Raw genomic sequence first — 24,404 nt, 5'->3', positions numbered from 1 at the left:
GGCTGATGTTGAGCCCTGTAGGAAGGGCATTTCTCAGCTGAGTAAATACAGAGAAGAAGCATAAAGGGATGGAGTTGGGGCTGCACTTGGGTGATACCAAGCCAGTGTTAGTCTAGTACTGATGAACATGGAACCAGCGCCAAGCCTGTCCCCTCCTCACTGAGATGCCAGGCACCAGGAGCAGCCTAAGCCCAGGCTGGCCTCACACCACCAAACCGAACCCCATAGCACCCAAGTTCCACACCACCCAACCCTACTGGTGGTCCCACATCACCCAACTCCATACATGGTCCCACAGCACCTTTGGTTTGTTCAGCCTGGAGAAGAGGAGGCTGAGGGCAGCCCTCATGGCGCTCTGCAGCTCCCTCCCAAGGGGAGGAGGAGGGGCAGGCGCTGATCTCTTCTTTCTGGTGACCACCAGGACCCAAGGGAATGGCAGGGAGATGTGCCAGGGGAGGGTGAGGCTGAGCATTAGGAAAAGGTTCTTCCCCCAGAGGGTGGTGGAGCCCTGGAACAGGCTCCCCAGAAGGCATCACGGCACCAGCTTGGCGATATTCCAGAAGCACTTGGACAAGGCCCTCAGAGACAGGGTGTGAATTTGGGGTTGTCCTGTGCAGGGACAGGAGTTGGACTCAAAGATCCTTGTGGGTCCCTTCCAACTCAGGACATTATATGGTTCTATGAACCCCACTGGTGGTCCCACACCACCCAACCCCAACCCCACAACATCCCACACCTGAACCCTAAACTCAATCCCTCATAACCCAAGCGCCCCTGACAACGCCGTAGGCTCCCGCGCATGCGCAGTGCGGCGCCTGAGGCAGCGCCAAAGGGCGGGCAGCTCGGCGCATGTGCACCTGGCGCGGCGGGTGGGGCCGCGCGCTTTAAACAGTGCCGGCGGGCCGCCACTGCTTTCGCGGCTGGAGGGCGCATGCGCGGCCGGCCTGTCAGCGCAGGGTGGGCCATGGCGGCGGGCGGCCGGAGCTGGTTCCGCGCCCTGGCGCTCGGCGTGTCCTTCCTCAAGTGCCTCCTCATCCCCGCCTAGTAAGGAGCTTCCCCGGGGGAGGGAGGTGGGTCGGGTCGAGGGGGGATGGGAACGGCCCCTCAGGGCGGCCGGGGGTGGGGAGGGGGGCCCGGTGCCCTGAAGGTCCTTATTTCCTTCGGGTGCTGAATGGCGCTGCCTCTTCGTCCTCTGGGTAAAATAGCTTTGCTTTTGTGGCTGGAGGCGCTTACAGCCCGTTCCGGCTGGCTGTTATTCGGGATGGGCTTTAAATGTGCTGAAACGTTAACACTTTTTAATCTTTAAAAGATACTCTAGCTCTTTTTCCTCAAAAAAAAAAAAAAAAGAAAAAAACCCATTGCTTTTAAAATGTCAGTCAGAACCTGGAATTTTGGCTTAAATTGCCGGAAAAGGCCAAGCTCTAAATAATTCTTGTCCTATAGTTGCCTCTATATGTCCTTGGTACAAAGTTCATGCATCATCTTTGTTACTGTGCGTGTTACTTGATCAAGGCCTTGCCCTAGAGCTGATCAATGCGGGCTTCCTTTCTATCTATCTGTGGCAGTGTGCTCTGATATGTTTCTTGTTTAAGTGTGTCTATGTGACTCTTAATGTCAACCTTCTGTAGTTATTCCACAGATTTTGAAGTACATAGGAATTGGCTTGCCATCACTCACAACTTACCCCTCTCTCAGTGGTACTATGAAGTAAGTACATGTTTGGGGGGTTTTAGCTGCATATAAATTATAGGCATATTGGGTATATCAGGCTATGTGAATGCTAGAGGAGAAAGGCTTTATTTTCAGGAAGTATGTCATGGATGCTGATGGTTGGCAGCTGTATAGCAGTGGTTCAAAACCATTAATGATCCCAATTTGTTGGCCCTGTGTAGCTTTTATTTAAAAATGAAAATTGCTTGAGGAAGCTGCTGGTACTTATGAAGGCAAAATGAAAATATGATTAAGGCATATGGGTTATTGGAAAGGCCGTGTAACACAGGAGCAAGTTGCATGGTAGTCTTAAATCACTGTTCTCTTCACTCTTGTCATTACTGATATACAGATATCATGATAAAGAAGTAATCATATAAGTGGGTATGTACATTATGAAATCAATCACTGAATATTAGAATCATACAATTACAATACTAGAATCACAGAATCTAATCTAGAGGTTAGAAAAGACATCTAAGGTAATCAAGTCGAACAGTTAATCTAATGCCCGCAGGCCTCCTAAACCATGCCCTGAAGTGCCACGTCTATGTGGTTTTTTTAAGACCCCCCCAGGGATGGCAACTTCCCCACCTCTCTGGGCAGCCTGTGCCAATGCCTGAACACTCTTGCAGTAAAGACATTTCCCCTAATATCCAATCTAAACCTCCCCTGACGCAGCTTGAGGCTGTTTCCTCTCATCCTATCACTAGTGACTTGGGAGAAGAGACCAACACCCACCTCACTACAGCCCTCTCAGGCAGTTGCAGAGGGCAATAAGGTCTCCCCTCAGCCTTCTCTTCTCCAGACTAAACAACCCCAGTTCCCTCAACCTTTCCTCATAAGACCTGCTCTCCAGACCCTTCCCCAGCTTCATTGCCCCTGCTCTGGGCATGCTCTCAGCAAAAAAAAGTGCCCTTCTGTGGACACGCTTCAGTATTAAAATGTTGAGCCTCTGCTGGTTTGCTACTAGCATGCATCAATTTTAATCTAGATGAATCACCTTTAAGTTGATGATAGACTCAGCCTACACAATTGGGTTTTAATATACTCACAAGATCTCCTGGAGTTCTGGGATAAAGATCATAGTCTCTAGTACTCCTCCACAGTCTGGGAACTGTGTATCCAGGAGTAAATGATCTGTGCAGGTCAGAACTTTCTGACGGGCTGATCCAACACAAATCTCTGCGATGCCCACGCGAGTCTAGTGCCAAAGCATAGGATGCCTTTTGGCAGCATAGCGTAAGTGTTTAGGAACATGCATGCTGATGTGGTCAGGGCATAATAACTGTACTTATGTGGAAAGATCAAATAATACTATTTGACCTCGATAAGGCCTTTATTAGAATTAAGACTTGTTGACTAACGAGTAAAAATAAGTTTGAGACTGTAACAAGGCTGATTGTCCTAGTGATTGCTCTAATGGAGACAAATATTCACAGTGAGCTATTTTTTGAGTTTTTTTATATTGGCCCTATTAAGTAAGTTGATTTATAAAGAACAGACAATTATATATTGGTTAGGTGCAGATACACGAAATGTTCTTTAATCTCTTTCTACTAGTCAAGAGATGTCACATCCCTCTACCAGTACTACCGAAGAACAGCTCAAATCGTGTTTAGCACCATACAGCTGGCTACTTCTGTTATAGAGGATACTGAGATAAAATACATCAGCTGAATTGCTGTGATGAACAGTGCCTGAAGGACTGTAAACAGCATGGATTGTGTTAAATTATTTTATCTCATTTTATCTTCAGGCAACTTCAGAATGGACCCTGGATTATCCACCATTTTTTGCTTGGTTTGAATATGCACTTTCGCACATTGCGAAGTACTTCGACCCCAAAATGTTGGTTATTGAAAATCTAAATTACACTAGTCGTGCAACCATCTTCTTCCAAAGATTTTCTGTCATCTTTACAGATATCCTTTTCATATATGCAGTTCGTGAGTAAGTCTTAATGTTCTAATTTTAGGGACAGCGGGTAGTCACTAATATATGGATTTTTTTCTACAGCAACAACAAATACTTATTTGTACAAATAAGCTTATAAATGCATGAAAATATCAAAGCTGCTTTAAACTATTCAAGTAGAAATTTGGAACACACTGCTAAATACAAGATAACTTTTTGTGGTTCTTGGAGATGCTATTGCAGTGCATGTGGTGAGGTCTGCAAGCATTCAGGCATTAGCTGTCGTTTCACGCATTACAAGTACTTTGTTTCTGTCACTGGGTTCATTTTGTAGGACTTGCAGGACAGCTTGGGTGCACCCAACTGTGTTTTCCTATTACTTTTCTTATTAGTCTGTTCTTCTCGAGTAGAAGCATAAAGGAAACTCATGACCAAATGCCAGTATCATCAAATATGCAAAGTCACTCCAGTGTTTTTGGTATTCTTGGTGATAAACTGATTATTCCAAGTCTAATTTAATGGTATTAAGACTGTATGTTTTTGGCGTGCCCTGACTTTGTGAGGAAGTGTTTATCTTGCACCTAAAGAGTAGAGGGGGGATGTTTTGAGAACTATGTTGCCTCCCTTAATGATCTGGCTGCAACAGTCTTACCTCATTTTATTCTGTCTGCTCAAAATCTGGGTAGAAAGTTCTCTGTTGCATTGGAGCACCACCTAAGCTCCTTGATTTACTTTATTTGAAACAGGCTAACTTTGCATTGTGACTTTTTTCCTTTTATTGTTTTGACTCGAAGATGCATGAATGAGATGGCTTTCTTAAAATGGCTCTACTAATGGTATTTCAACACAAATCATCCACGACTTTTTCTATCTGATCTAACCTTGCCTTTGAAAATAATATGGACCATATGGCTTCACACTGAGAAGTAGTAAGGTGGTTTTAACTAACAGAAAGGTCTCATGATTTTGGGGGGGAACCAGGAAGAGGTTAATGTCCAACTAAGGACCTTAAATACAACTTGGTACGTTCTCTCCAGATGTAGCAATACATTGTTCATTCATGAGGAGTTGATAGTAAACAGGTTATGGCAACTATATGGTTGTTATTTAACGTGAGACTTGAACCTGAGACTAAGTTACTTAACATAAGCTGTAGCATGTGGAATGTACTACAGCTATTGAAATTTAAAATCATTTTTTCTGCCAAACTTTATTTGTGACCTTGTCTTCTCTTGATGAATTTAGCAAGAATTTTATCATTGCCTCCCATCCTAATAGAATAGTTTTCTTCAGGTTAAGTACACTTCTCTACTCTTAAAAGTAATGTTATTGGCTGTTTCAATTAAGACTTCTGATTCTTCTGCTCTTGTTCAGATGCTGCAGATGTGTAAATGGGAAACGAGCTGCAAAGGATATCCTGGAAAAACCAACATTTATTCTTGCAGTTCTGCTCTTGTGGAATTTTGGGTTGTTAATTGTGGATCGTATCCTTTCAAACTGTTGCAGGTTGTTTGCCTTTTCTTTTTTTAATAACCTGTTACAGCATGTGATACAAACCCATGAAGATTATTACTACTATTACTGCAAGTAACACTAGTGTTTGTGTTTCTGGGGTTGGTTGAATAATGTAATGTTTTCATTCCAGTTATTTGGCAAAATGGAAATTGTTCAGTTTTTGGTCTGATTTGCTAGAACTGCAGGAGGACCAGTCTGGCACCAGCATGCCTTCCTGCTGGCTCCTCCTCTGAATGCCCATAAAAGTATTAGCAGAGAGCCTCTTTTTTCCTGGGTGTGGTTCTAGGTTTGTGCCATGGCAAGGAAAATCTCTATAAGTGCTTTATGTTCAGGGTATATTCAGTTGGTTAATGTTACATGAGAATTAGCAGGGGTTTTTTTAAGACAATATAAAAACAGCTCTGGAAAGTCCAATTATTGTGAGTTAGTCTTGACATAATCCACATTGATCTAGCTGAGGAGGGAACAGTGTGGGGAAACAACAGTAATTCTTTTATAGAATCATAGAATCGTTTAGGTTGGAAAAGACCCATAAGATCATAGAGTCCAACCGCTAACCTATCACTGCCAAGTCCACCACTAAACCATATCCTCAATCGTCACATCTACCCTTCTTTTCAATACCTCCAGGGATGGAGACTCCACCACCTCCCTGGGCAGCCTGTTTCAATGACTGACAACCCTTTCAGTGAAGAAGTTTTTTCTAATGTCCAACTTAAACCTCCCCTGGCGCAGCTTGAGGCCATTTCCTCTCATCCTATCACTTCTTCCTAGGGAGAAGAGTCCAACCCCCACCTCACTACCACCTCTCCTTTCAGGCAGTTGCAGAGAGCGATAAGGTCTCCCCTCAGCCACCTCTTCTCCAGGCTAAACCCCCCCAGCTCCCTCAGCCGCTCCCCAGCATACTTGTTCTCTACACCCTTCACCAACTTCGTTGCCCTTCTTTGGACACCCTCCAGCACCTCGATGTCCTTGTAGTGAGGGGCCCAAAACTGAGCACAGTACTCGAGTGCCAAGCACAGGGGCACCATCCCTGCCCTGCTCCTACGGGCCACACTGTTGCTGATACAAGCCAGGATGCCATTGGCCTTCTTGGCCACCTGAGCACACTGCCGGCTCGTGTTCAGGAAGGACTCATTCTGTCTGTCCCAGTCCTTGTGTAAGTTGCCTGCTTACAGGTAGTAGGTGATAAGCACGGGCTGCTGTCCGTTAACTAACATGAGGCAGACGTATTTGAAAATTCAAAAAGTGGAGAATTAACCTTTTATTTGTTTTGGTTTAGATCATGTAAGTTACAGGACACACGTGGTCAGATTGTTATGCTTCATTTCATCAAGATAATGTACAAGTATCAGATTTTTTGTTTGTGCTTACAGGTATGGTTAAGTAATGACTTCATGTCTATGTGGAGTGAATTTAAGGTTGCTTTCTTGATTTAAGTTCCATTTAATCTGATTTTATATGTTTGAGTCCTGAGAAAACTGAGAGCAGTAAAGAAAACTCAGTTTATTTCCTTGACTCCAATTCAGATATTCACTTCCAGTACAATGGCTTTCTGTTTGGACTGATGCTTCTTTCTGTTGCCCGACTGTGTCAGGTAAAGATGAGTGGCTCTTTCCTATCGTTGCCTTGTGTATTTTAGGTGCGCTAATTACCTTCAATATGAGCAGCCCAGTGAAGTGGTTGAGAGTGGCTGGAAGTTGAGGTGTACTAAGCTGGATGTCTAACTATTTGTTGAGTTTGGGGGGGAAGAAGAGTACTGGAAACTCACCATAATTGCTTGCTGATGCTGCAGCACTGCAGTTCCCTGTAAGAAAGCTTAATTCTGTGTTATACCTGGGCAACATGGCATGGCTTCCTGCCATCTTAACTTTTTCCAAGTCACCTGTCCTGGGAAAACATACTTCTGAAGCTGCAGGGAGGTGAGGCCTATCCCAGTTTTCCAAGTATCATGCGACAATGTAGTTCCTTCCTCTGTGCCTGTCATACATAACAATGAGTTTATGATTGGAAGGAAATACTCATTTGTTTTTACGCCTATAAATGTCCTGTCACCTTAGAAGTACAACAAAGCACTATTAAAAGTTAGTACAAAGGGGAAAAAGCCTGGATTTTGTTTTGTTTTTCCTTCAGAAAAGATACTTGGAGGGTGCTCTTCTTTTTGCCCTTCTTCTGCATTTCAAACACATCTACGTGTACGTTGCCCCAGCATATGGCATTTATTTGTTGCGATCCTATTGTTTTACTGCAAATAATGCAGGTAAGATGGGGTTTTTCTCACTTGCTTTTGGGGGCTTGTGTTAGTGGGGCCTGGGGAAGGCTCAAGACTTGCAGATACCATCAGAACGAATGGCTGTGGGACAAACAAAAATTCTGCTTGGATAAATCTGTTGGTAGAATTCTGGTGGTAAGATCTTTGAAATTTTTTTATTTCTGTAAAATTCATGTTCCTAGGGAGTTCTTTATGAACAGAATTAGAATAGTTAAGGTTGGAAAAGACCCTTAAGATCATGGAGTCCAACCGCTAACCTATCACTGCCAAAACAGAAACCAAGATGAACAAACTGCAGGTGGCAGTTTGAATCCATAAGAATTATTCTTGATTTGAAACTATTAGACAGCATCAGAAGCTATTTCAAAGCCCTTCTTTCAGTTTCTCTCCACTTTTTAGCACTGAAACATGCCTGAAACTCCTCACGTGACCAGAGAAGGCACTTCTCTTGAAAGAGAAAATATCGAAAGGTTGGATGACACGTGAGCTGCAGTGTGGGAAAAGCAAATGCAAACTAACTGCTGAAGGAAGCAACTGAATGCATTGACATAAAAGGCTTCGTGCTTTTTTTAGATAGGTGCTGGCAATTCACTGTCGGCGCGGAATGCTTTGTCTTCCTCTCCACTTGCCACAGTAACTGTTTTTATAATCTGTGTCTTGTAGATGGATCCCTGAAGTGGAGAAGTTTCAGCTTTCTTCATGTAACTCTTCTGGGATTGATTGTCTGTCTTGTTTCTGCTCTTTCGTTGGGCCCCTTCATAGTGTTGGTAATAATCTCTTCTCCACCCATTATTCCCCTGAACTGTTAGAAATTTGTGTTACAAAAAATATAAACAGTGTCTCATGTAAAGAGACCATTTCTTTCTTGTGTTTTTTCTTTTCTGTAGGGCCAGCTGCCTCAAGTCATTTCACGGCTTTTTCCTTTCAAGCGAGGCCTCTGCCATGCTTATTGGGCCCCGAACTTCTGGGCATTGTACAATGCCATGGATAAAGCACTAACCATTTTTGGTAAAGTATGCTAATCTTGCTATTTGGAGCTCTAGACAGAGCTCTCTGGAGCTCTAATCTTTTTTAGTCTTTTAGTCTTCCCTATTTGAAATGCAGGTAGTAAATTACATTTCAGATTGCCTTAAATCAGCTGATTGTATGCATAATCCAGCACATGGTACGTTTCCAGTGGTAGAAAGGGAATACTGATTTCTGACCTATCTTTAAAAAAGAAAAAACTTGGCCATATACCTCATTGAGCTCTTTCATTTTCTTGATTAGCATTTATCAGTTTGTGCTTTTTTTGTCTCGTTTTTAGGTTTAAAGTGTAATTTTCTTGATCCCACAAAAATTCCTAAAGCCTCAATGACAGGAGGGCTGGTTCAAGAATTTCAGCACACTGTCCTCCCTTCTGTGACTCCGCTGGCAACGCTAATCTGTACTTTCGTATCGATATTGGTAAGAACAAATAATATTTTTGGAAACTTGATGTGTTTTGTCCCCTGTAGATTTTTATTTGATTTGCATGCGCTTCACGTGAATTTTAATTCCAGGGCAACAAAAAAGATTTCTTTAAAAACAAAAATAATAAAAACAGTTCTTGGGATAAAAGTGGAATTAGTATCTTTCTTGATACACAATATTACTTAAAGTATAGCTAAAATTATGGCCTGTGTCAGCTCTAGAACAGTTAAGGGATTAAAAGCAAGTTTGGATCAAAACCACTCCGCACGCTGAGCTAGTAGTGACCTTTTCTGATAAAAGGTAGTTGCAGTAGGATGTGAGCAGAGACACTGATGGAACTGTTAGGAACACCGTAAGCTGCCGAAACAGCATGAGCTACAGGTAAGCATGGTGTTCTTCAAGTGACAAGTAAAGAACTGAAGGTTCAGTAAGTAATTGCCTGGATACAGAGTCTTCTTTCACTCTAATGAGCAGCTAGCCTTTAACTGGAAATCTTTGTTTCAGCGCCTTTGTGTGGTGACTCTGATACAGTGAGTTTAGTGGCATGGATTCAAAGATGGTTCTTGCAACACAAATACCAGGGAGTTGGCTCTAGTCTTTCAGCCTACTTTTTCCCTCCTGTTACACTGATGAAGTCCTTAAGGCTCTATTCGTACATCCAGCTAGATGCGGTTCCTCCAGTGCTATATAATGCTTGTGCCACACAAGCACAACCTGGGTGTAGTGCTCTTTATTAATAAAACATTTTTTAAAATCTCATTGGACAATGGCTTGTGTTCAGGATTGCCAGACTTTTCACTGAAGTCCTGTTTTTGCCTGTTGTTTCTAGCCCTCTGTTTTCTGTCTTTGGTTTAAACCTCAAGGGCCCAGAGGCTTTCTTCAGTGCCTTGTTCTTTGTGCGTTGAGCTCCTTCATGTTTGGCTGGCACGTGCATGAAAAAGCAATACTCCTTGCTATTCTGCCCTTAAGGTAAGTGAATTTCAGATGTGGTAGTTGGCCAAACTGAACTTGCAGCCAGTTGTTGAGGATTTCTCAATGAGGATCACTTCAGGTTCAGTATATTTCAGAAGATGAACATGTTTATAGAATGCCTTAAATTGCAAAGTTCTAGTGGGCCTCAAGTAAATTAATTTCAGGCATGATAAAATGTGGCTTAGCGATAGAATATGCTGAAGCAGGTATAGCATATGTAGGAAACAGGTGTGGTGTTAAGCAAACAGTATCTTTTATGACATACTAACACCGGCTTATACTTTGCAATAGTTTGCGTTGACAGAAGCTTTAAGCAGAGCTTTATTAGGAGCAGCTGATTTCCTATACCAGCTCTGTGGGGCACAGCAAAGCTTTGTACTAATTTACAGACTATCAGAAGAATAGAAGTGTATGGTGTTGGGGTGATTAAGCAGTTTAGGAGTCTGACACACAGGCCTTCCCACTACATATGCTCTTTTGTGTCTCTTTGAATGCTGAGTTGTATTAAGATGCAGAGTATAGAGAAAATCTGTGGTTTGATTCAGATGCCTCATTGCTGTTAGAATAATGCAAAAAAAACCCCAAAACAAGAAAAACCCCTTAAAAACCCAACTCCCCCCCAAAAAAACCAACCCAAAACAAACCACGCTTATGAAAGAATGAGGTTCAGACTTTAGGCTGCATGTGGATGTGCAGCGCTCAGAAGAATTTGTTTGGCTTCCCCTTGAAGCCTCCTTTTCTTAGTGACAGCTTGGGAGCAGGTTTGATAAAATGTTTCACTTTTGACATGGTGGACAAAAGCAGGCTGCTTTCTCAGGGTCGTTTGTTTTCCCCCACTGTTATTAGTAATATGTGCGGTACACTTATTGCACCCAAAAAGTCCAAACCTATTTGTTGCATGTCTTGTAGCCTTTTGCCTTTTGAAGAGAAAAATTTATCGGCTTGCCTGGCTTGAAGCGTTTGACCCTGCTGTCATACTCAAGTTTGGCAAGCACACGTAGTTGATTAAGTTCTTTTTCTCTCTGAATAGTTAAGTTTCGAAAACTACTGTGGTGGGGACAAATGTAAAAATAGCATATTTTTTAGCTGCTGGGATGCCCAAGCCTTGATGAGGGCTGTGGTTCATATTTAAAATGTAGCTTGTTCAGCAGCCAGCTGAGGAAGGATACCTTCTGCGCTGTGCTTGACAAGAGCAGTATGTAGTTCCTACCAAAAGGACTTAATGCCTGTTTTGGGGAGAAGTGAGGCTATAGTTGATAAGCTGCCTGAGCAGTATTGCTACAAACTCTAGTTTCCTTTTCAGAGACTTAGTGATGTTTAAACTCCTGAAGTAAGAATTGTGGAAGGGAGGGAATTAACGCTGGAAAAACAAAAGGAAGGAAGGAAGAAAAAGTAGGGATGACAATGTTGGCAGCCAGCTGGCAAAGGAAAAAGACAGTTTGTAGAGAACTCCAGGCCTTTCTGATGTTTGCAGTCAGTGAGCATGTGGTTTTGTGGGGAAGGGTTTCCTGGCTGATTTTTTTCCTCCTGCTTTTTTATCTCTGAGGCCATGTGGTTTGGAAGCAGGAGACTTCATCACAGATCCAGTGTCTGGAGGGACTGGGGTACTGTGAAACTCTTTGACCTGTTCTCCAGGCTGTTGTGAATCGCATAGTGTTTCGCTGAAATTAAGTTTCTTTGCTAAAAGACAAAAGCATAACAAATTCTTGTCATTTTTAGCTTGTTGTCCGTTCAGAGAGCGAAGGATGCTGGCATCTACTTGATTCTGACAACCACAGGGCACTTCTCACTTTTTCCATTGTTGTTCACAGCACCAGGTAAAGTGTTTTCCTCCTTTCTGTGCTTTTGTCTTACTGCTTTGGGGTTTTCTTTCAATGATGATGTGCAGGCAATGGTTTGGATTATTTTATGTAAAAAATTGAAAGCTGCAAGAGGATATACGTCGGTCTGTTTCCATAAATACAAACTCTCCAACTGGTGAAAAGAAATGTTAGTTTAAAAAGCTGTGGAAGAGCCTTAGATTTTATGTTGAAACAGATGGCAAATTGTCGTAGTCAATACTTGTTATCCCTCATTCTGCCACAGTTCTAGAAACTTCCCCCTGTCTAACATAACCATGTGAAGCAGAAGTGACAAAGGCAGTTTGAAACAGCAAACCTGACAGGCTGTTTTCCAGCTGGCTACTACGTCATGCTGTCAGTCGTGTGCTTAAACCAAGAAATCGTGCAGCGGCATCAGTTAATCAGTATGTGTAGGGACAGGTTTGGCTCTGTTCCTTCCTCAGCTTTTACTTTGCATAAACCCTGGGCTGTCATAGCTACGACACCACCATAATGCTGTATTGAATTCTCCCGGAAGGATGACAATCAAATCCAGGGCCTCTCACTGGTTTTGGTCTGCTGCTTATTTGCAGTAGTGAAACTGCTGCCCAGAGAAATGAAAAACTTCCTCTGCCTTCTCTATTACTTCATTTTTGTCTACCACGCAACCTAGAACTACATAGCATTGATTTGCCTGTCACATTTATGTTTTAAGCTTCCCAGTCCAGTAATTTCTGATTTATTTTTTAATAGGAAAATCTTATTTTCAGTGTAACATTGTAATTGTAATTAGTGTGTTCAGTATGTTTATAGATAATTGAAGTAAGTCTATTGCAAACGCTTGGCATTTGCTTCAGTAAATGTCTATGCTTATTTTTATGTGTCCCAAACAGTAAAACATTTAGTTCTGTTTGGAGAAAATAATTAGGTTGGGCAATGCAAGTGTGACTAGTAGGATTTAACGACACTGCAATTTATATGGCAAAAGGCTTTTTTATAATTAATTTTAAAAGTACGGTATGTTCCTTGTATTTCAGAACTTCCAATTAAAATACTGCTTATGCTGCTGTTTACTGTTTATAGCTTCTCTTCGTTGAAATCGCTATTCAGGTAACTAAAACTTGTTCCCAAAGCCAAGAACAAAACCATTTCTTCTGTCACTGTCACAGGGGGCAAACAGCGCCGAAAATGGGCGCTGAAGTATCAAACCGAAGTGTTACGAGTCAAAAGATGCTGCTGCCTGTGTTCTTATGAGGAGGCGAGGCTTAGGTTAGGGATACTACAACACCTCCTTGTCACGTTTGAATTGTGGCGGCTACCCAGTTGGTCCCAGCAGGCTGTGAATCCCCGCTTGCTTGATGCGCTGTTAAAGCACAAAGTTGTAATGTTGTAGCCTGTGAGGATTTAATTCAATAGTGGAGCACTTACTACAGCGAGTTATCTAGCGATTGTTTAGCTGTGCTGGCAGTTATAAACGCTACTATGGTTTCTTGCAGTGGTACTTAATGTTTTCATGTGTGGGAGGGGCAGGTTATAAATACCATACATTTACAAGTTATTTGTCAACAAATCTTGTGCAAACACTTGGCTGTCATGAGATATTGCCCAAATCATCCTGTGTATTTATGTACAGGGCACTGATCTCTTCACCACTTGACCAAAGACAGTGTGTATCCTTAGAACACCTGCAGCCTCCTCTGCTTCTCTATTTCCCAGATTTTCATGGCAAAGCTGGGCTGTAGTGAAGGATCTGTTGGAAATGCTATAAACCTGTATTCGCTGCCCCAGCCAGGTGCTTTTTATAGGTGATCCTCTTTCAACCAGACTGCTTTTCCCCCTTAGTTTTCCCAAATTCAATTCTTCTGTCTCAAGAGCTCTAAGGAAAAGCCTCTGTAGGAGCTTAGTTTCTGCCTAGAAATGGAGCTTTTGGAAGTTTTTTGTTCCAAACCCCAAATTCCTTCCAGAAGAACACAAACTCCCCTGTAAACTACTTGCAGTCAAAACCCTACAAGCAATGTCCTTTGCCAGAGAGACTGGCTCATAGTACATCCTAGAGAAGGCCTGGGGGAAGGGGGCAGAGGTTGAGATAAACCTGACATTTCCAGTCTCTGGACATAGCACAACTTCTGTGGAACGAACATGTGTACGGTGCTCTCTGCTCAGCTGCTCACTGGAACAAAGCGAGGTGAAGCAGAGCAGCTGCTGAGATTGCTACTTATATTCCAGGGCTTCTTGGAACCTGGTGTAAAAGCTGCATGACAAGGAAATTAGCTATACTCTGTTATCACGTGTTTTCCTACTGAAACTCTTTAGACTGTTACTTAAAGCCTTTTTGTGAACTAATGGGAGATATTCTTTGCACTGGTCACTAGTGATAGATGAAAAACAGAATAGTTGTTCGCAGGTAACATATATTTTAACACTTTTTATTTTCTAATTCCTCTGACAGGAGAGAGAGACCTCTCCTTACCTGGCTTGAAACAATCTACCTCCTCCAGCTAGTGCCTTTGGAAATCTTCTGTGAAATTGTGTTTCCTCTGACACCCTGGAAACAGCATGTCCCTTTTGTCCCTTTGTTGCTGACCTCCATATACTGTGCCCTGGGCATCACATACGCCTGGCTGAAACTCTATGTCTCTGTCTTGACTGAGCGAATTTCTGTTAGACAAAAGGCCGAATGAAGCTGCGGTGGTGGGACCGGTCCTGGGTTTGGGGGGATCATCTGGCACCGTGAGGTGTTCTCACAAGGACACACAACTCCTGGTAAGACACAGCGTACATGTACCATTGCCATGAGGGGAGTTTTTCTCCCAACGCTTCTGTGCTGCCCAACGAGGATACCTCTGATCAGAAGCTCATGTCGCAATAACATGAGGCGCGGCAAGATGCCACTTGCCGCGGATAAACTGAAGTTTAATGAGGTCCAGACTTCTGTCCTGAGGAAAACCCGCCCTGCCTTCCCATTATCCTTTGTATCCAAATAAAAATTGGTGTGGCAAATTACAAGGGATCACTGCTGTGTAGGAGAGAGTGTTGTGACTGCATTCCGTGGAATATGTAAATTAAAAAAATGATATTTTTTGTTTGAGCATTCCTTGTGGTTTTTATCCCATGTCTGAGCCTGACTTTGAGGGACACCTGCACAAGTAAGGATGCAATATCTGGCTGGAAGTTGGTCCTGAGGTGCTTTATCAAACTTTTGAACGCCCACATCTGAACTTTATGTTAGTTTGATACGTCCGTGTCCCTCCGATCTCCTTTCATAGAGTCTTTGCAAAGAGGTTTTAATATTCTTGTCATCTTGCTTATTTTTGTTTAAAAAAATAAGCCTCAATTTGGTAGTCCTTTAACACCATTAAACATATCCCATTTTGTGGCTGGATAACTGTATTTATTTGCAATTCAGGTAAAACCCTTTACGTTCTCCAAATATTTTGCATGTTAAAATAGAGTGTGACTCTTTTTTAGGACAGTGTGTGGATAGTAGAGTAGTTACAGTGGCCATTTGTGTAACCAAAGAGCTTGAGCATTTAAACTTCACAGCCAGTGAGCTCATTTTCAGACTTTTTCACTCCAGTTTTCATTATTTCACATAATTTCTACTTTTTTTTTTTTTACCTCATGAACTACTTTGCCAGCAGTCACAGCAGGTAAAAATATGGCAGTGCCTCAGTGCTGCTTCCACCTGTGTTCTACCTTTGCTCTGAACCTCAAAGCTCTGCACAGGGTGGGGCATCCACCATCATTGAATGGTTTCGGTTGGAAGGGATCTTAAAGATCACCTAGTCCAACCCTCTTGGCATGGGCAGGGACATCTTCCACTAGATCAGGTCGCTCAGAGCCCCATCCAGCCTGGCCTGGAACAATTCCAGGGGTGGGGCATCTATCACCTCTCTGGGCAACCTGGGCCAGTATCTCACCACCCTCATTAGGAAAATTTTTTTCCTAATTTTTCTAAATGTACCCTCCTTCACTTTAAAACCATCACCCTTTGGTCTGTCACAACAGGCCTTGCTAAAGAGGCTGCCCCCATCCTTCCTACAGCCCCCCTTTAAGCACTGGGAGGCCGCAGTAAGGTCTCCCTGCAGCCTTCTCTTCCCCAGGCTGAACAACCCCAGCTCTCCCAGCCCGGCCTCGCAGCAGAGGGGCTCCAGCCCTCGGAGCATTTCTGTGCCCCCTCTGGCCCCGCTCCAACAGCCCCGTGTCTGTCCCGTGCTGAGGAGCCCCGAGCTGGAGGCGGCGCTGCAGGGGGGTCTCCCAGAGCGGGGCAGAGGGGCAGCACCCCCTCCCTCGCCCTGCTGCCCGCGCTGCTGGGGATGCAGCCCAGGGCACGGTTGGCTTTCCGGGCTGTGAGCATACATTGCTGGGTCATGTCCAGCTTTTCACCCCCAGCACCTCCAAGTCCTTCTTGGCAGGGCTGCTCTCAATACGCTCTTTACCCAGCCTGTATGTGTGCTTGGGATTGCCCCAACCCATGTGCAGGACCTTGCGCTTGGCCATGTTGAACCTCATGAGGCTCACACGGGCCCACGTCTCACGCCTGTCCAGGTCCCTCTGGATGACATCCTGTCCCTCAGGTGTGTCAACTGCACCGCTCAGCTCGCTGCCATCGGCAGGCTTGCTGAGGGCACACTCAACCCCACTGTCCATGTTGCCAACAAAGATGTGAAACAGCGCTGGTCCCAACCCCGACCACTGAGGAACACCCCTCCTCACTGGTCACCACTTGCACACTTGCAACTCTTGAGTGCGCCCATCCAGCCAATTCCTCACCCACCGAGCGGCCCGACCCTCAAATCCATGTCTCTCCAATTTAGAGACAAGGATGTTGTGCGGCACAGTGTCAAATGCTTTGTACGAGTCCAGGTGTTTGTCGGTGCCATCCTGCATAGAGGAATGGTAATAGCCTGAAAAACCCTCTCCTGGCTCTTCTCCAGCTGCATCTTTGCGAGTCGAGCCAAAAGCCTCCAAGGCCTCCTGCCTCAACTTCAGCATCTCCTGCTACAGAGCAGCAACAGCCCAGCATCCTCCTGTGTGGAAAGAAGCTAATTAATAAATTTTTAGGAAAGAGGTGAGGAATCCTTTAGGATCTGTGATGTGTTCAAATGTGATTTTTTAATGGTTATGTCAATCCAGGTACTTGTGCAACTGGTTTAATGAGATTTTATATACATTAAAAAAAGAATAAGGAACAAGACCATAGGTCTTACTGTTTAATCTGTTGGCAGGAAGAACTCTGAAAAGGAACTGGGTTTTATTTTAGGATTTAATTAATGCCCTAATTTAACTGCAGACTGGCCTTCTTGGCCCTGTGCAGGCGCTGGGGCTGACCCGCCTCGCCCAGAGGCCTCCGGACTGCGGGAACCCGCGGTAAAGCCGCCCGATCTGCGTAGGGGTGGGCTGTGAGTTGGGGGTTTGGGGTTTTTTTTTTTGTTAAATAACTAAAAACAGGGACAGGATGAAGGGGGCGGAACGCGAGTGCGCGGCGGCGGAACGCGAGTGCGCGGCGGCGGGCGCGGCGGCGGGAGTGCGCTGCCGCACCGCTCCGCCCGGTCACCTTCGGCGGGCCGGCCGCCATGGTGTTCCTGCCGGACGAGTCGCGGTCGCTGCCGCCGCCCCCGCTCGTCAACAGGGGCTCGGTCTGGCTGGGCCTGACCGGCTGGGTGGCGGCGCTGCTGGACAACGGCTTCAACCGCCGCCCCGTCATCCGAGCCGGTGCGGCGGGGCTGGAGGGGGAATGGGGGAGAGGCCTGAGATGAGGGGTTGGGGGGCTGGGGAAGGGGGTGTGTGGCATTTGGGGTGACTCTGAGGGATATATAGGGGCGGAGGGAAGGGGAGACAGCCCTGAGGTGAGGGGCTAGGAAGCCAGAGGGGTTCGGGGGGTGGGGAGGGGATATTTGGGATTTGGGGTGACTGTGAGGGATGTAGGGGTGAGGGAAGAGGAGGGAGCCCCGAGGTGAGGGGCGGGGTATTAGAGGGGGTATGTGGGATGTGGGGTGACCTTGAGGGATACAGGGATGGGAGTGAGGGGGAGGAGGCCTTGAGGTGAGGGGATGGGGGATTAGAGGGTGCTGGGGGGTTGGGGAAGGGTGTATATGGGATTTGGGGTGACTCAGTGAGCGTTGTAGGAGCAGGAATGAAGGAGAGGGGGCCCTGAGGTGAGGGGCTGGTGGGGTGGGGCCGGTTAGAGGATGTATGTGGGATTTGGGGTGATTCTGAGGGATATCGGTGTGGGGGAAAAGGAGGCAGCCCTGAAGTGAAGAGCTGGGGGGGTTAGACGGGGAAAGGGGGTGCTCGGTGGGATTTGGGGTGACTCTAAGGGTTGTAGGGGCAGAATGAAGGAAAGGGGACCCTGAGGTGGGGGGCTGGGGAAGGGGGTATGTGGGATTTGGAGTGACTTTCAGGGATATAGGGCAGGGGCTGGGACTGAAGGGGGCCCTGAGGTGAGGGGCTGGGAGGTTAGAGGGGATTGGGGGGGCTGCAGAAGGGGGTATGTGGGATTTGGGGTGATCTTAAGGGATACAATGGTGGAGGAAGAGGAGGGACCCTTGAGGTGATGAGCTGGGGGGGTTAGAGGGGGAAAGGGGGTGCTCTGTCAGATTTGGGGTGACTCTGTGAGGGTTGTGGGGCAGGAGTGAAGGGGTCCTTTGGTGGGGGCAGAGGTAATAGGAGAGAGCTGAGGAAAGAGGCACCATGTGGGGGTGGAGGGGATTTGGGGTGACTGTCTGAGGGATCAGAGGGGGTGGGAAGGGAAAGGAGCCCTGAGGCCATGGAGGGGACTCTGGGGGCCGCAGGGCCCATGGGAGGCCTGCAGGCGAGGGTGCTGCAGGGACCTGGGGGGGGCGAAGGGGGGAAAGAGGAACTGGGGTGTGTGGGGAGGAAGTGTCTGGGGGAAGCGGGGGGCTCACCTGGGGTGGGGAGATGGGCCAAGGCAGGGGGGACGTTTCTCTTCCTGCTGCAGGTGTTCACCGCCAGATCCTGTTCACCACCGTGGGATGGTTTGTTGGCTATTATCTCATTAAACGTACGGAGTACATACATGCCAAACTGGACAGAGAGTTGTTTGAGTACGTCAGGCACCATCCGGAAGACTTTAAGGCAACAGGTATCATAAGTTGGTATTTTAAGAAAGATTTCAGCCTGCCGTAATGTACCAGTTAATAAGTGCTAATGTATGTAAACGTGTTGCTGGGCTGCTCGCAGGATCTGTTTTATAGCAAGTTGTACTGACTGCTGACTCTTCCCTCCTTATTCACAGTGCAAATTGCAACAGTAGTAAGGATTTTGTGATACGAAAATAGATATTTTTATTGATCTGATCAGCTGCCTTGATGAGAAACTCTTCCTCCTAAAAGTTTATTTTAATATAAAAGTGGCAGAGCCAAAAAAAAAAAAAATAGACACAACTTGTGCCAGTGAGGGAGAAGTAAAGTAATGAAAATTAGAAATGACAGGTTTTATTCTTATAAAATCATGATTTTACTGTTTATTCTTACAAAATTGTAGTGCATGGCGATTTTAAAATGGTGCGATGAGCATGCAGAAAACAAGCAGAGCAGGTGAAAAATAATAATAAATAGAAACATCAGGAAACCTGAAGCGCTGTTGGTGAAGAACAGCGTTTTAGCGAATCTAGTCACTAAGCCCCGCAACGTGACAGCAAATTTTGGTGAAAAGTGTCTGTTTTCTAACAAAATGCAGTCTGGGCGCCTCTGGTGATTGGATTACAATCCATATTATGCCATTTCGGAAGGAATCTGTAGAAATAAAGAACTGTTAGTATTGAGATGTCTTTGCAGGGATCTGCAGTTCAGCCCTATGGAAAAGGAGTTACGTAGTTAGTTTTTGCAGCAAATAGTTCGCTGTTGGTAGCAAAAAACCCAGATTTTGGTGGTTTTATTAACCTTAAGTCTTAATATTAAAAATCTTTAGAATTGATCTCAAATGCTGGTTAGGTTTTTGGAACTCTACCCTTTGCCTTTTGTAGAAAAGAGAAGAATAGGAGAACTTTTGGAGGATTTCCTCCCAGTTCGCTGAGGATTTCTCCAGCAGCGATGTATTGCAGGACGCATCTGCTGAACTAATCCCATACCGAGCACTTTGGTGGGCTGGCTGTAACTGTTCAACTGCCCACGGCTCGGAAAATGAACCGTTACTCGCTTTCACGTAATTAAAGCTATGATTAAATACTTGGGGTTTGTTTATTTGTTCTTCTGTTACTTTACGGTGTATCAACATGTAGATGGCTGATATTTGTAATAAGACAATAACTTTGATTCACCCCTTTTTCAGTAATATTAACTGTGAAAATGGAAGGTTTTTATATGTACTGCATGAACAAAGACAGTTGTCAGTTCCTTCTTTTTCTTTGTCATCCACATTTCTCCTGACCCTTGAACATGCTCTGGACGAGCCCCTGGAGACAAAAGCCAAAGTCTTACTGTGAAATTAATTCAGTCCCACAACCAAAAATAGATGCCTTCCCTAATTAATTACCTCTCTACATTTTGCATTCCTGTGTTGCTTTTTCTTTACTGGTGATCAGGATCTAAACTTTCTACTTTCTCACTTGGTTGTTGGCTCCTGAATCCACATTCTGAAACCAAACGTGTCTAGACTTGCTGAGGATCACAGAATCACAGAATGGTTTGGGTTGGAAGGGACCTTCAGAGGCCATCTAGTCCAACCCCCCTGCCATGGGCAGGGACATCTTCCGCTAGATCAGGTCGCTCAGAGCCCCGTCCAGCCTGACCTGGAATGTTTCCAGGGATGGGGCATCGACCACCTCTCGGGGCAACCTGGGCCAGGGTTTCACCACCCTCACTGTAAAAAATTTTTTCCTTATATCTAATCAAAATGTACCCTCTGTCAGTTTACAGCCATCACCCCTTGTCCTGTTGCTACATGCACTTGTGAAAAGACCCTCTCAAGCTTTCTTATAGTCCCCCTTTAAGCCCTGGGAGGCCGCAGTAAGGTCTCCCTGCAGCCTTCTCTTCCCCAGGCTGAACAACCCCAGCTCTCCCAGCCCGGCCTCGCAGCAGAGGGGCTCCAGCCCTCGGAGCATTGCTGTGCCCCCTCTGGCCCCGCTCCAACAGCCCCGTGTCTGTCCCGTGCTGAGGAGCCCCGAGCTGGAGGCGGCGCTGCAGGGGGGTCTCACAGAGCGGGGCAGGGGGGCAGCACCCCCTCCCTCGCCCTGCTGCCCGCGCTGCTGGGGATGCAGCCCAGGGCACGGTTGGCTTTCCAGGCTGCGAGTGCACATGGCCAGCTCGTGTCCAGCTTTTCACCCCCAGCACCTCCAAGTCCTTCTTGGCAGGGCTGCTCTCCATCCCCCAGCCTGTACGTGTGCTTGGGATTGCCCTGACCCATGCGCAGGACCTTGCACTTGGCCTTGTTGACATGGGCCCACCTTTTAAGCCTGTCCAGGTCCCTCTGGATGGCATCCCTTCTCTCTAGAGTGTCAACCCCGCCACTCATCTCGGTGTCATCTGCAAATTTGATGAGGATGTGACTCGACCCCACTAAGTCATACGAATAAGATCTGCAGCTCTTCTGAATTTCACTGCAGGGTGCTCAGCACCTCTGGAGGTCAAAACGCTTCCAGGTGAGGCTATTCCACTTGTGAATGCTTTTTATCTAATTACCAGTCTCCTACACTGCTTTTCACCATCTGCCCGGGCTTCCTCCTGCGCTGCTGCGCTCCCCATGTGCGCTTTGGGCAACTTTCTCCTCTGTGCAGCATCTCAAAGCACTTTCTCAAGCGCCTCATACCTGGGGAATCCTCTCGCTGTGCTCTGGGTGCCGTTGCCTCACGCCTGCTTCCAGGCCGGTGCCACGCCGAGGTATGGGACAGTCAGGTCCCATCCTTGCCTCGTCCCCAGCGTCTGACATCCCTTGTGGGCCCTCCTGTCTGCCAGAGGGACAGGGATGAGCATCCCCCTGAACATGCCATGTGTCTGGGCTGTGTGTTCAGCAGATCCACACCTTTTTCTATGGAGAAAATGGGGATCAGCTTTTGCCGCCATTGCTGTTGATGTGAAGGAAGATATCCTTCACAATGAGGGTGGTAAGGTGCTGGACCGTGTTGCCCGGAGAAGTTGTGGATCCCTTGAAGCATTTAAGGTCAGGTTGGATGGGACTTTGATCACCCTGATCTAGTGACAGACGCCCTTCCCAAATCTGGTTGTGTTAAAGGGGAAGATGGACATTGGCTGGATTAAATAGCGATGAGGGAATTACGACTCTGCTCAAGCAGGGTCAGCAACAGCTGGTTGCTCAGGACCATGTCCCGTTGGGTTTTAGGTATCCCCTGCCTGGCGTGGGCAGGCTGCAGCCAGCACCACAGGAAACCTTGATGTGTTGTGCTGCTGGACTCTCAAAACACCAAGAGGGAGCAGCAAAACCCCCCTGGGACGTCTCCTCTGCAGAGGGGACCCAGGGGTGTCACATGGACAGGGCTGACAGCAGGAGGAGGTGGGGGACTCCACAGCTCTGGGACATCAGCCCGTAGGTCCTGAGCAGAACCAGATGCCCTGGACAGCTGTGGGCCAGAGCGGTGGTGCACCACAGAGAGCTGGGGAACGGCTGGAGCTCGAGCACTGCCACCAAAGACCCCGGAGCCATTTGGGGTTCATGGTCAGAGGTCTCCTCCCTGCAGTGAAGCCTGCCTTGATTTGAGTGATTCTGAGGAGGGGGAAAACAACAGCGATTAATGGGGTTTTCTGGTGAAGGAAAGTCCTCCAAGAGCCCTGCCCCAGCCACCCCCTTCTTCAGGGCTGGCCTGAGGGTCCCACACAGCCCACCCTTGGCAAGGGGCCTTGGTACCAACCCCTGCTCAAAGGAGAAGGTGATGATGAACAGGTGATACTTGTCTGAGGGGTGTTTGCCCAAAACTGGTTATGTTAAGGACGAAGATGACCATCAGCTGCATTAAATGGTGACCAGGGAATTACAAAAGAGATTTTGAAATGAGGAAGGGGGCGGGGTGAAAGGAAGCATGAAAGCTGCCAGCCTGAGGGAAAGACCTTGGAGGGGCGACGGCAGGAGTCAGAGCCTGTCGGGCGCTGCCGAAAGCAGCGCTGTGTTAGGCCTTTCTACACACGGGGAAGATCCTCCTGAGCCTTCTCGTCTCCAGGCTGAGCAGTCCCAGCCCAAAGAGCATCTCTCTCCCCAAATGGGAGATGGTCCAGGCCTCTCATCAGCTTCGTGGCCCTTCCCTGGACTCTCTCCAGTGTGCCCAGGTCTGTCTTGCGCTGGGGAGCCCAGACTGGACCCAGCACCCGCATGTGTGCCCCCAGCTGAGCAGAGGGGAAGGATCCCCTCCCTCCAGCTCCTGCGGGGAGGCTGGTGCCCGTCTTTGCCCTGCGGACACTTTGCTGGCTCAAGGCCAACGTGGCCAAGCAGGGAGCCGGAGCTGGGGGATGTGGGTGTGAATTTGTGGGGTGCTTTCGCCCTGGCACCTGCGCGAGCAGGCGATAGGCAGCAGCAGGAGGGGTACGGCTGAGGCCAGAGCACCCCCGAATGCAAAGGCAGGGGTGTGCAGGCAGGGACCCTGCCCTCCGGGAGGGGCAGGGCTGCTGGCAGCCCACCCACCCTTGGGGGCATGTGGCGTGTGCTTAGGGCTTCTTGGGACTGCTTAGAGACGGGTATTTGGCACTTCTTCCTTATTTAACACTTTGGGTGAAAACTGTGCTTAATCTCTTGTCTTCCTGGTCCGGAGCCTGTGTGCCCAGGTCACCGCTTTCTGCTTTATTAGATGCCATGAAGCAGACAGAAATGGACCTGGGATCCTGATTTGATTCAACGACGTGAATGGAGAAGTTTATCTCGCCGTGGTGGCCGGCAGCGGTGCCGGTGCCCTGGGAGCCTTTCCAGGCCGGCACGGAGCCAGCACCCCCCTGCCACGCCGGAGAGGGCCTGATGTGCCCCGTCTGCCCTCCTGCTGGCAGGGGCCGGCGCTGGGTTTCCAAGGACAAAGACCTTTTCTGTGACCATCTCGTGGCTCTTATCAGCCATGCCCAAAACCGGTGGCCAGCAGCAGGACATGATGCATCCCCGGGGTCGGTGTGATGCAATGCCCTGCAATCGGAGCGGGAAGGGACCTGGTGGTGCTGGGGGATTGATTGCAAGCGACCCAAATGTCGTCAGCGTGTCGTTCCAGCTGTTTCACGTCACAGGCCTTTGCTGCGAACATCTTGCGTCTGTCAGCAGCCATGTTCAGCTGCGGTGCTGAGCGCTTGCCAGATGTTCCACTGCGATACTTCCCAGAGCACCGTGAGCGTCTCCACCTGCCAAGCGCGCTGCCCAGTCCAAAGCCATTGCTGGAGGTGACTGTGGGCCCTCCTTGCTGTGATCAGTATCTTCTCCAGGTGACACGGGTCCTGTCCTTCAGCTCCAGCCATGTAACCCACCAGAGGGACACCACCACCTCCATGGTCCTCACCTCACCGGGAACTGATGTCCTTCCATTCCTCATGGTTCAGTGGTGGTAGAGCAGCTCGAAAGGTGGTTTGGAGACCCCATGTGTATCCTCCAGCTCCACTTCTGCCCCAGTCTGTGCCATGACAGCCCACCTTGCAGTGGCATTGCAAGGAGGACAGCTGAGGTGTCTCCCATTACCCCCCTCGTGCTCCACTTTCTCTGGATGAGGGAGAAGGCTGCACCCTTGCCAGAGCTGAGGGACGACATGAGGGCAGATGTGCCTCCGAATCCTCACGCTGGCTGGAATCACTGGTGTTCTCCCCATTTTG

The 24,404-nt window shown here is 47.2% G+C and overlaps 2 protein-coding genes across 4 annotated transcripts; both read left to right on the top strand.

Moving 5' to 3' along the window:
• Positions 1–908: 908 nt before the first annotated feature.
• ALG8 (ALG8 alpha-1,3-glucosyltransferase) lies at positions 909–14,749 on the top strand. 3 transcript variants are annotated; one of them, XM_075074873.1, is made up of 13 exons: positions 909–1,044; positions 1,640–1,707; positions 3,470–3,663; positions 5,002–5,111; positions 6,672–6,739; positions 7,276–7,402; positions 8,078–8,181; positions 8,302–8,422; positions 8,721–8,860; positions 9,696–9,835; positions 11,558–11,655; positions 12,696–12,768; positions 14,108–14,749. In XM_075074873.1, the coding sequence occupies exons 3-13, from the start codon at positions 3,560–3,562 to the stop codon at positions 14,337–14,339; spliced, it is 1,317 nt and encodes a 438-aa protein (XP_074930974.1). In that variant the 5' UTR covers positions 909–1,044; positions 1,640–1,707; positions 3,470–3,559; the 3' UTR covers positions 14,340–14,749. The 3 variants fall into 3 exon arrangements, with proteins under 3 accessions (XP_074930974.1, XP_074930818.1, XP_074930902.1); XM_075074717.1 differs by having other exon boundaries at positions 1,629–1,707; XM_075074801.1 differs by having other exon boundaries at positions 950–1,044; positions 1,629–1,707; positions 3,470–3,659.
• A 2,411-nt stretch (positions 14,750–17,160) lies between these two features.
• On the top strand, positions 17,161–19,847 carry NDUFC2 (NADH:ubiquinone oxidoreductase subunit C2). The gene is made up of 3 exons (XM_075074590.1): positions 17,161–17,373; positions 18,620–18,763; positions 19,646–19,847. Exons 1-3 carry the CDS (start codon positions 17,235–17,237, stop codon positions 19,693–19,695), a joined length of 333 nt encoding a protein of 110 aa, XP_074930691.1. The 5' UTR covers positions 17,161–17,234; the 3' UTR covers positions 19,696–19,847.
• Positions 19,848–24,404: the final 4,557 nt, after the last annotated feature.

This window comes from Phalacrocorax aristotelis, chromosome 1 (genome assembly GCF_949628215.1).
Source record: "Phalacrocorax aristotelis chromosome 1, bGulAri2.1, whole genome shotgun sequence".
Lineage (NCBI taxonomy): Eukaryota > Metazoa > Chordata > Aves > Suliformes > Phalacrocoracidae > Phalacrocorax > Phalacrocorax aristotelis.
Note: the sequence above shows the minus strand (reverse complement) of the source record. Positions and strands in the feature narration are given on the sequence as shown.